General features: G+C 36.1%; 1 protein-coding gene across 1 annotated transcript; it reads left to right on the forward strand.

Annotated features, from left to right (window-relative positions):
- The first annotated feature begins 550 nt into the window (after positions 1 to 550).
- On the forward strand, positions 551 to 9,967 carry LOC137406253 (uncharacterized). Its single transcript, XM_068092791.1, has 5 exons — positions 551 to 888; positions 3,240 to 3,512; positions 7,188 to 7,283; positions 7,827 to 8,601; positions 8,896 to 9,967. Exons 1-5 carry the CDS (start codon positions 554 to 556, stop codon positions 9,844 to 9,846), a joined length of 2,430 nt encoding a protein of 809 aa, XP_067948892.1. The 5' UTR covers positions 551 to 553; the 3' UTR covers positions 9,847 to 9,967.
- The last annotated feature ends 1,817 nt before the right edge of the window (positions 9,968 to 11,784 follow it).

Raw genomic sequence — 11,784 nt, forward strand, 5'->3', positions numbered from 1 at the left:
CATTGAGATTTATATAGATAAACAAATATAAACAGCTTTGTCCCAGTCTCTGACACAGGATCAGGGAAATACTGCTGACTAAATTTGTCCGCTTTTGACAGCTGTCATTGACAAAGTAAAACATGAAAATTGACCAATCATGTATCACAAAGTTAATATTGTCAAAAAATACAACCAAGTGAAATAGATATCAGTGTTGTATTAAAAAAGGCGACCCATTTTATATAGTCGATAGACGGAGTTTGAGTTAGTTAAGAGTAGTCTTTCCAAAAACTTATTTTAAATCTTAAACAGATTAGAAACCATTCCAACTACAACCTGCTCAGCGGAAACACAACTTCAGCTAATGGTCATGGTGTAAAGGCACCTTCATATGTTTTTTCCTCTAGAAACCATCTACTAAAAAGTTTCTCTAAGATGCTGTATAATTTTTCCTGTAGCAAAACTATTGATGAAAATTCAGCTGAAGCTTCAAGCAAGCCCCAAAACTACACTTTCTTCAGAAGATCAAGTGGTGAATATGACCCTCCCTTCTACGACTTCCCTTTTTTCGATGACGAATAACTATTCTGCCAGCTATTCCTACTCTCTGCCTACTAATATATCTGAAGCAAACACATTCTGGGATCTCGGCAGCATTTGGTGTGACAGCATTTATGATGGAGTGTGTGATGCAATGATTAAGTTACCAGACGAGGGTTGTGGAGGGCCTGGATGCGGAGCGGAAATGTGGCAGTACGCGAATGGAGAATGCAAAAAGACATCTGACTTTACCTACAGTTCGGCAGTGAGAGAAAAGATGTCATTTATATGGCCAGAATCTTTGTATGGTAGATACTACAGTACCTGCAACTCAAATGTCAAAATCAAATATCAGAGAAACTGTCGGTAAGTATTTAAAAATCTTGTACAAAGATTTTTGACTCGTAATGATTGGTTATTTAGTTTCTAATCGCATGGTCAATCACAATTTTTAAAAAACTATGACAGTTTTTGCCTTGATTTGGGTGAATAATACTATGGAATAATTTAGTTCCGTTGACAGCTGGTAGCCACGCCGTTAATGACGAACTTCTACAAAATTTTAGTAGATGTTATCGGAAAATATGTTTTTGTCGATCATTCGCAATTTTTTTGATATTTAAGGTAATCTGACTGCCAGAATGTTTTAATATTAAAATCGACAAAACTTGATTGCAGTTAAAACATTTAATTTTAGTGAAAGTGTGATTATGGTGTCTATAGTTTCAAATATAATGCAAGAATAGAAGCGCTTAACGCTGCGACTTGATCGTAATAGTCAATATCAACTATCGCAACGACAACTAGTGACATCATTTCGCACGTTGTTTTCTTCTGATGGTTTTAATAACAATAAAGTATTTCGAATTCAATCTTAAAACATTCTGACAATCAGATCACCTCAAGTATCAAAAACAATCTTAAATGATAGAAAAATACCAATACTTTCCGATAAAATTTACTATAACTTTGTGTAAGTTCATATTTACAAGTTGTAGCTCGAGATCTTCCCAAATACTTTCATGTTTTAGACTATGACCACCAGAAAAATTATTTTTCATGTATAAAAATCTGTATGGTTTATGCTAAAAAATTATTTGCTTCATTCACAGGTCATCAATAAAGCGATTACTATGTCAGTCACGAATTACTGAAAACAGCTAAGAGAGAATAACTCAAAGTTTATGAGTATACCTACAACTAAATGAATGTTTATCGTGTATCTCATTTCATAAGAATTTTTTTTTATAATTTTATAATAATAGTAATAGTAAAGATATATTACATTTTATTCGAAACCCAAAAGCAAAAAAGCTGATTTACAAAAAATAGGGTAGGAGTTTCGTTGCTCCAAATTCCAGACTAGAACACAATAGGAAATTATGAATGTTGATTAGTCTAACCTGCACCCTGCTAGGATGCTGCTAACTGCACCCTGCTAGGATGCCGCTATGATAAGGAAAAGCTTTTTTTGAAGAGAAGTGTTCGCTGCTTTAATAATGCAAAAAGATTAGGTTTTCTGAGATTGTGACAATGCAGATTTTTGATTTATTCAATTCTGCTTTCTGCATAAAGAATGCTTTAGCAAGATGGACGTTTAGATCACTAATTATTTTAATTTGAATTGCTTTTGTTCGTCGCTCGTATCTTATTCACTTGTAGTTTTCTGAAATACCAAACACAAAGTATAAGCTAAGCCATTCAGTATCAAATAAAGAATAAATCATTTAATTTGGAGTTGTATCATGATAAAGCTGTTATCTATACTAGGTGGGTATACTTTTTACTAAGCTTGTATTTAGCAAAATGTATTTGCTTAAAGTTTTACTTGTTGATAAATTGTGAATAGTGCAAAAAATATTCCTTGTTTGATAAGCGATTATTCAAACTATGATTTATAATGTTAAGATGCTTTTTAAATCAAATATTGCATTGGAATGGCAGCATGTAACCGTATGGTTTAAACATCATTGATCTTCATGAATTTTTCTGGAATAATTTGCATCATTTAGCTAGTTAAAGTGTAACTGCTCTGGAGGAATATCAAGCTAATTTGCCATCGAATCTGCAGATATTGTTCAGCGATTAATGTTAATGTATTCATTGTACATTAACATTAATCGATCAGATTTGTACACTTACATATATTGATGTGAAAAAGGCCCGGTCCTGTTCGGCACTCACTTATATACCTACCGTTCCCTCTACTATCATGTCCTTGACTTCTCGTAACCTCTCGTAACCTCTCGTAACTACCTGTAACCAACGTGACCTCAGACATTAGCGTAGCCTGGGGCCCACTAACCCGATTATACAACATTCATAGGTATTAAGTGTGCTTGAAATTTATGTTCTACTGCCACTGGCTAGCCAATCAGCAAGTCCGATTCAAAACAAAACTTGAAACTCACCGAAAGTACGTAATTCACTTTGAAATATAACTTTGCTAGCTCTAAAACAATAAAATACATTTCAAAATAAATTGTTTACATTGATTTATTAAAAATTAATGTAAAAAATTATTCAATTTATATTAAATAGATTTATTCAAATTGACACGTGTCAAGAACAAAAAATTGTCTTTGACACACGTCCTTGACATTGTCCTCTAGTGCTCATTGCGCGGCTGATACTAGTGTTTCGGAAGACTTCCTATTTCATGCACATTTGTCTTCTGTCTTAACACACTGAGTTTAATCAAAATTTGCTAATTGCAGCTGTGATACAAGATGCCACTACTTTGGAGAATGCTGCTTTGATGCACCTCCCGTGAATGGCACATCTGCCGAGGATATCATATCTACTGACGTTGAACCGCTAGAGTACACCTGTATGCCAACAGTTAAGACCGAAAAAGTCATAGGCTATGCCTTAGTGTCCAGTTGTGCAAGTGACGCAGAACCCGAGATTCAAGATCTATGCCTGAGTGGTATTGCTGGCGAGTGGAGTCCACTTGGTTGGCCGGTCTATGACCCTGAAACGACATTGAGGTGTGTTGAAAAAGAAGTATGATGGTTTAAAAATCTTGATCTATACTTTGGTTAAATTATTTTTTTAATTAGTACAAAAGAAGACAATATTTTTATTTTGTTTTCAGAAAACCTCTGGTTTAGTTTAGAATATTATAACTTAAATCTAAATTTTTATCACTTTTATAGCAAAAAACTATGGAAATGAAATGCACGGTTACAGATTGGTCTCGTGGTGTCAAAATGGTTTGTGTTAGAAAACAGCAAAGCTGCTTAACTTTTTTTGTATGCGAAATTGTTATTTATTTTTAAAAATTTAGAATGATACAGGCATGTTGTGTGAGTATTCCCTCGAAGTATTCCCCCTAGTGGCTACTTGTACCTCAGGCATGTTCTTGCTAGTATGACACATATATGAAGGAGAGTGTTGTCTCTACTGATTATAAGTATACTTGTTACAGGAAATATTTAGGTAGAGCTTGGGATATCGCAAGTTAATTGTTTGGCAGGAATTTTTAAAGTAAACGACCTAAAAATCGCTACCAATTGAAGAGATATGGCCAATCGTATAAACCACAGGTGTCAAACACATGGCCGGCGGGCCACATGTGGCCTGCCACGTCATTTTATGTTGCCCGTGAGACCTTAGGTAAATGCTCATTCGCCTGCGACGGAGTTAACTCCCGTATTTCACTATGTTTCCATGATGCGCAGTACTTCGGAGTCGCGCCCTCTCCGAATCATGGAAACGGCGTTTTCGCACTGAAATCACTGCGCACTGATCATTGCAAAGCCAGTGCAAATTCGCAGCAAGGAAACAGCATTTGCGAAGTGGCTGCGCATAGCTCTCTTGTTGTGGAGGCAGATTCATCGAGGGCCATAAACTATAGCTCAAAAGTTATCCCGCTAACCTCGTTTTTTTCTATTCTTCCGATCTTCTTTCATTTAAATTTAATTATGGTCTGCACCCATGAGGATGATGAAGCGATTACTTTCCTAGAATTTGTTATCGATGTCAACACTTTTCGAAAAATAGGTGGCAAATCCTGAAGTAATGTTTTATTAATATATTACTTAAAAATACTTATTAAAAATATATTACTTTGTAAAAATTGTGTTAAGGTTTGTAAAACCTTGTAAATGTGTATTGTAAATAAAAGTAAAATTACGACAGAAGTCTAAATAGACTGTTTCTGATGTTCGGTATCCATGATCGATTCTATTTCTCCATCAGTCGATTCGATTTATACATTTCTCTTCTCTGGCTAATTTGCTGAAAACCACTGCGCAGTATGGAAACATAGTGTTTATAACGTTGCTAGGCACCCAACATGAGTTATCTTGCCTCTGAAATTTATCTATTCCTTGTATCGTTATTTTTAAATTACATAAGAATAATTTTGATTAGTAAGAAATAAAATTTTCTGGCTAATCAAACAAACGTACAAATATGCCTCAACGATTTCTCTGGCAAAAGTTATAACTAAAATACTACACCCATTTAGAGATCTAGTTAAACCGAAAATCATCGCGGTCACTTTAAAATTTATCATTCGCGATCAATTTTTTTCAACTCCAGAAGTAATATGCAGATTCAGAAGGGGTAAGACAGTGAAAGACTGCATAAATCAAACTGAAACATTATTTTTAATGTTTCAAAGTTTTGACCAACTTTTAATTTTGTCAATTTGAATTGTTATGCTCGAACAAAAATGCCCTTTTTAGGCTGTCAGCCGTAGTCAGACTTAAGTTATCATTCAATATCGATAGGATCATATTGATTCTTAGAGCTGCCCCTCAAGTCTGAAAAGTCAGGAACAGAGTTACTGAACATATTTTTATTATTTGAAACATGTTTATGACAGTTTATTTGTGTTATGTTGGGATGTAGATTTGCTATGCTTTGAAGGATAATACTCGCGAAGAAAAATTCGAAATTAGAGTTTCGTGATTTTCATGTTCATGACTAACTGTATATGTATAAATAACATTCATAACTTTGTATTGTATGTAATAAATAAGTAATTTTAGTCAAACACTGTATATTTTGCAACTTTTTTTGTGCAAGTCTAACTTTGTTTCAGCAAATAGCAAACAACTTTTTGTTTTTTTTGCTGCTTACATATTGATTTTGTGTTGCTGCTGTTGCAATTATTCAGTGTTTGCAGGTTTAATGCGTGTATGCAAACAAATTCATGTTGCTCAGCAGCTCATAATTTTTGATTTTGCTGAAAGTATGCCCAGGTTAATGGGTATTGTGTAATTTTTCTGATTTTTTTTCGAAAACAAGTGTTCTTCATGTTTTGCTGTGAAACTGTTCTGTTTGCAACTTTAAGTAATAAAGTCAGAGTTATTTAATATCAAAGACTAGTTAAAGTTATTTTACATTATTCGATTACATTTCGTTAAAATTATAAGTTACATCTGGCCCTTTGAGGACAGCCATTAGGCTGATGTGGCCCTCGGTGAAAATGAGTTTGACACCCCTGGTATAAACGATACAATCGTGCAATGAGCGATTTATCTTACATCTGACGATTTTCAGACTGAGCAATACTGGAACTAAAACTCACAGGCCTTCTAGTCTTATAATAAGCTCATTCCATGGCCTTCCATGCATACAGGCATTTATGGAATAAATATTTCTACTTATATCAAAAATAAAACTGCTAGGGTACTTTTGAAGTTAAAGTATACTAACAAAACACTAACAAAAATTTACAAGTTTCTTTTACATATTAGTATTTTGATATATCGCGAATCATCATTTGCATTATGGAATCAAATCATTCGGTGATTTTTAGAAATTGTGAAGATCTACATTCAGGTCATTGACTGGCGTTGTCCTGGTCATTTCACTTATTAAGCAAAAATTAAATTTGCTGTGACTGCTATGAAATTTTAAGCAAACCTTAAAAATGTCTTAGAGTTTTTAATTGCAAATGTTTGGAGTTGCCTTAGCTTGTCTTTAACAAACTTATGTAACATCTTTGGCTGTGTTTAGGAGTTTAGGCTGCCATAATTCATTGATCGCAATTTCAAAAAAAACTGGCGAGCAGCTGTTCGCAGAACTAATTTATAAACTAAAAAGCGATGATACCATATTTATTTTCTCACTCGGAGTCACCACTAGTGCTGAGCACGTTCTGCAATACACCAAATGGCTAGGAAGTAGCAGGAGTGCATCAGAAATTTTTTTTTTTGACGCATTTATTGGCTCAGGCCATTCTGGTTGATCAGCTAAGCAGTCTATGTAACCATAGCAACAGTTACTTACCTAGCCCAATAATATAGTGTCAAATGACATAGAAGCATGTTTTAATGTCACAGCCGAGGGCATATTTTAATGTCACAGCCGAGGGCATATTTTAATGTCACAGCCGAGGGCATATTTTAATGTCACAGCCGAGGATATATTTTAATGTCACAGCTGAGGGCATATTTTAATAAAGAAGCGTTTATGAAAACTTATGTTTGTATGCACTACCTTTAAAAAACAAACAAGTTTTTAAGCTTTATAGAAGTTTTTAGATGGCATTTTAGTTTTAATTTATTAATTACCATTTGATAAATATTACTTGAGACATTTAAAACATTTATTATTTTATAGCCCAAAGAGTTTGTTACCAGAGCAGCAATCATTGACAGAAAGTGAAAGGGAAAATGAATATTGCTACGTGTATTGGTATGTTGTAGCTACAAGAATGCGCATTGTGCTGCCTGTAACCATGTAAATGAGGCATCAATCAAGCACTGGACTCTCCAGTTAGATTGTACCTGGAATACCACATGGTGCGTTGTGATATCTTGCTCTCATAGTATTACTCTCTTTTCCTAATTTATTATTGCATTGCCTATTCTTTAAAAGTCAAAATGTTTTTAAAAATCTTTTATTTATATTTTCAGCCATTGTTTTCTAGATTTTTGTCCAACTTTCTGAATGTTGAATGAGGCTGAAATTTTTTCAAAATTATATTCAAATATCAACAAATGACATTAAGTAGAGTTTTCTACCAAAATAGAATATTACTTTTATTTTTGTAATATTTATGTTTGGAGCAAAATGCTTTATAAATTTAACAACGTATTTTTTTTCCATGCAGCATTTAACATGTGGTTCTCTCATTTTGGTTTGTGTCAGATGGCCAGCTCACTCTAAACAAATTCCAAAAAATACTTCTGTAATAAAATCACGAAAAAACAAGTTTTGTAATACTGTCTTGCAAATTTGTAAAAAACCTGTTACAAGAAGACAAGATTTAATGTAACTCGTTTAAATGACATTAGCTAACTGTTTAATGTGCAAGAAAATGGGAGCTAAATTCAATATTGCAGGCAGAACTGCAGGTTCAGAGGCTATAAACACCCTTCTACCCTTGATGGCAAAGATCCTTATTGGTGTTATCAGCAGGGAATTATCTCCACCTGTCCACCTTACTACAACGATTGGAGAATAAGTAAAAAATGCAAAGAGCCGATCTCTTCATGGGTCTATCAAAATCAAACGATATACAGAAATGCTTTTTGCGCCATATGTAATTTGGGAGACGACATTTTAATGGTCAATGTTGAACTTTTAGAAGGCTTTGTCCCGCTTTCTGTAAAATTTACCAATTTTCTTAGCAACGCTCTTGACTACGTTAAGGATGATTTTACTGGACTGATAGAAATCGATGTCGACCAACTAACCTGCTGCTTCCAGTCCGACTGCGGGCCGACAGCTACCGGCCTTTGGGGAGAGGTCAATATTCAGACTCAGTGCAAGAACCTTCCCTTTAACACATCATGTTACAATTCGGAATCTTGGCTACTCAGCTACCCTAGCACCGACCTTCTACTACAAGATTTCTGTCTAATTCTACCAGACTTTAGACCTCCATCACCAGGACTTACACCAATCGAACTAGGTCAGTCTCCATCTAGCATTTTTACTCCACCATCGTATGCTGAGTTCTTCTTCAGCTATGTCGGAGAAATTCCTGCGCAAATTACTCTGAACACTTCCTGGGAAATGATAGTTGCATCGGCAAGTATCTGCAGTAATGGCAGCCTGATTGAATCTGGAGGTACAGCTTATTCTAAGTTTCAGCTGACGTCTTCAGGAATACAGGTAATTGTCAGAATTTTTAGGAATTAATTAGCAGCACTTAATTAGTAGCACTTGATTAGTATTACTTAGTAGTACTTAGTAGTACTTAATTAGTAGTAGGTACTTGATTAGTAGCACTTGATTAGTAGTACTTAATTCTTATATAAAATAATTTAATGTATTGGGCGCAACAAATCTGTAAGTTGGTATATTCTTGATTATATATGTAACAGCAGTAATTTTAGGGATTGATGCCAAGCACAATTCTTCTGTCGTCTGTTGGTTCGGTTTCAAGTTACTGTGTTTGCATTTCAGGGAAGGGATGAGGTAGTTGGATTTCCAGACATCGGTCTAGATATTCATGATTACATCTTCATATCTCTTTCGTTGTTATCTCTCTTGGGTTATGTTATCTGGATGCTGGTCAACTGGAAGAAAAGAGCAAGTACCAAACTCATACAGATCACCCTTCTAGTTAACCACTTTATAGCACTAGTGTTCTGGAGCACTTCCACCCTCGCCACCTCCAGCAGTGCAGCATGCGTAGCTGTTGCCTTCTTTATACAATATTTTTTTCTAACCTCAATTACCTGGACGAATGTCATCGCAATAGACATCACATGGACTATCTATAGAGTCTCATCCTCAAGCAGGTCTATGCGTAAATATTTAGTCTATTCGATCTACGCGTTCGGTCTCCCATTAGCGTTATCACTGACAACATTTGCGCTCAGTTTTTATGAAAAAGACCTCAACCTAAACACCTCTGTTTACCGATTAGAACACCTCTGCTTTATCCTCAATGAAGCAGTGATTTATTCTCTGTTTATTGGACCACTTGTATTTATAGTTGTTGTGAACATTGCGTTATGCGTAGCGTGTTTTGTAAGAGTAAACAAGAAGGTGAATATCTCATCTACAGATAAAGACCGCACAACAAAGAATGCCATCACCTGTATTAAGCTGTCAGTAGTCTTTGGAATTGGATGGATGTGTCTGTTCTTTGGAGTTTATGACATAGTGCTAGCATTTGTTGAGCTGCAAGGTGTTCTATTAGTACTAGCTCATCTAATTAGCTGGAGCTGTCTTAAAAAATTCAAATCAAAATGGGAGACAACGTTTCCAAAAGGATCCTCGACCCAAACTACAGAACTTACATCACTAGCGGGTAGTAACGTACAAACCCCCATCAACACACCTTCTTTGTCTACAAAAGCTCTACACTCCGTGAAAAGCACTTCTCTAAATCGTCGCCATGATAGCTAATATATTTTGTACTAGAAATTTTTTTGTTTATGTCATTAATTGTTGTTCTGACACTAGACTGTGTTGGTTATAACAGAATAAGTATTGAATGTTTTAAGTTGTATTTAATGAATTGAAACTCAAAAACAATCCAAACATTTATGATTGTTGTACAAATTAAAACATAAATTTTTTATTTAAAGTATTTATTCATTTAATGAATAAATAAAGCAATACAATAAAAATAAACATGACTTTAAGTATTATGAAGATTATGTTCTATGCAGACCCCCTGAGCTCCAGATAAGCTTGTCTATAAAGATTGGCTATAAACACGGTGTTCAGCATTAAGCGAAAGGAATTTGGTAATATTACTGCAGGCTTCTGAGATAAGCCGAGGTGATCATAATGATAAAATCACTTTGTCAGATAATACTTTATATTGCTTCCAAGCTTACATGTATACACGTAAATTCTAGCTCTGTAGACTATCATTGTGAAAACTTAAAGATATTGATAGTTTGTAGGCATAACATAATGTAATTCAACCATTTAACAGGCATGCATAAAAATGTTAATTATAAAAGCTTTACTTTAGCTATTTGAAAATATGAAAAGATTTGCCACAACTATGGCTTTTGTTCAATTTATTAATGACAATGTTCTCCTGTACAGTTTTTGGTAGCTGAGGGAGTTAAACGTTAAGACCTAATGGTTAAAGTATTATCCACTGCTGTTAAAGTGTTATCAATACTTTAATCACACACTACACACACACCACACACACACCACAGATACAGTATCATCAGTACTTTAACCGCAGCGAATAATACTCCCACACAAAAACACACCTCATGTGTATTTGTGTGGGAGTTTAATCTCACACAAATATGTGCCTGTGTATGTGGGTGTATATGTGTGCACATGTGTGTCTATGGGTGCACATGTGTGTGCATGCGTGTATTTGTGTGTAAATGTGTGTGCATGTTTGTGCTTGGTTGTACATGTAGCATGTACATGCTTGTGTGTCTTTACACGTGTGTGCATGCATGTGCGTGTATGTTTGTGCATGTATGCGGGTGCATGCAAGTTCGCATGCATGTCTGTGTGTGCATGATTGTGTGTGTGTGTGCATGTGTGTGTGCAGATGCGTGCGTGAGCCTGTGCGTGTGCATGTGTATGTGTGAACGTGTGTGTGTGCGTGTGTGTATGTATGTATGTGTGTCTGTGCATGTGCATGTATGTGTGTGCACATGTGTGTGTGTGTGTGTGTGTGTGAGTGTGCATGTTTGACTGTGCTTGTGCGTAGGTGTGCATGTGTGTGTGTGTGTGCTTGACTGTGTGTGCTTGCAAGCATGTGTTTGGGTGTGGTTGAATTTGTGAGCTTGTGTGGGAGTGGGTGTGTGTGTGTGTGCGTGTGTGCGTGCGTGCGCGCGCGTGCGTGTGTGTGTGTACACGTGTGTGCATCTGTAAGTGTGTGGGTGTGTGTGTTTGTGCATGGTACCTGTGTGCATATGTAAGTTTGTGTGTGTGTGTGGGTGTGTGTGTGCGTGCGTGTGTGTGCGTGTGTGCATGTGTGCATGATTGTGTGTGCATTTGTGTGTGTGTGTGTGGTGTGTGTAGTGTGGTGTGTGTGTGCGTGCGTGTGTGTGCATGTGTGTTGTGTATGATGTGTGCGAGGTGTGTGTGGTGTGTGTAGTGTGGTGTGTGTGTGGTGTGTGTATGATGTGTGTGGTGTGTGTGAGGTGTGTGCGTGTGTGTGGGCGTGTGTGTGGGCGTGTGTGTGGGCGTGTGTGGTGCATGTGTGTGGTGTGTGTAGTGTGGTGTGTGTGCATGTGTGGTGTGTGTATTATGTGTGGTGTGTGTATGGTGTGTATGTGTGGTGTGTGTGTGTGTGGTGTGTGTGGTGAGTGTGGTGTGGAATGTGTGGTGTGTGTGGTGAGTGTGGTGTGTGCATGA

This window comes from Watersipora subatra, chromosome 10, assembly GCF_963576615.1.
Source record: "Watersipora subatra chromosome 10, tzWatSuba1.1, whole genome shotgun sequence".
Taxonomy (NCBI): domain Eukaryota; kingdom Metazoa; phylum Bryozoa; class Gymnolaemata; order Cheilostomatida; family Watersiporidae; genus Watersipora; species Watersipora subatra.

What these genes read in the sequence shown, in the direction of transcription:
- LOC137406253 (XM_068092791.1), top strand. Translation starts at nt 554, where the DNA reads ATGACGAATAACTATTCTGCCAGCTATTCCTACTCTCTGCCTACTAAT. An exon ending in GACCCTGAAACGACATTGAG is followed by an intron (nt 3,513 to 7,187) that starts GTGTGTTGAAAA and finishes GGTATGTTGTAG; the next exon opens with CTACAAGAATGCGCATTGTG. An exon ending in TGACGTCTTCAGGAATACAG is followed by an intron (nt 8,602 to 8,895) that starts GTAATTGTCAGA and finishes TTTGCATTTCAG; the next exon opens with GGAAGGGATGAGGTAGTTGG.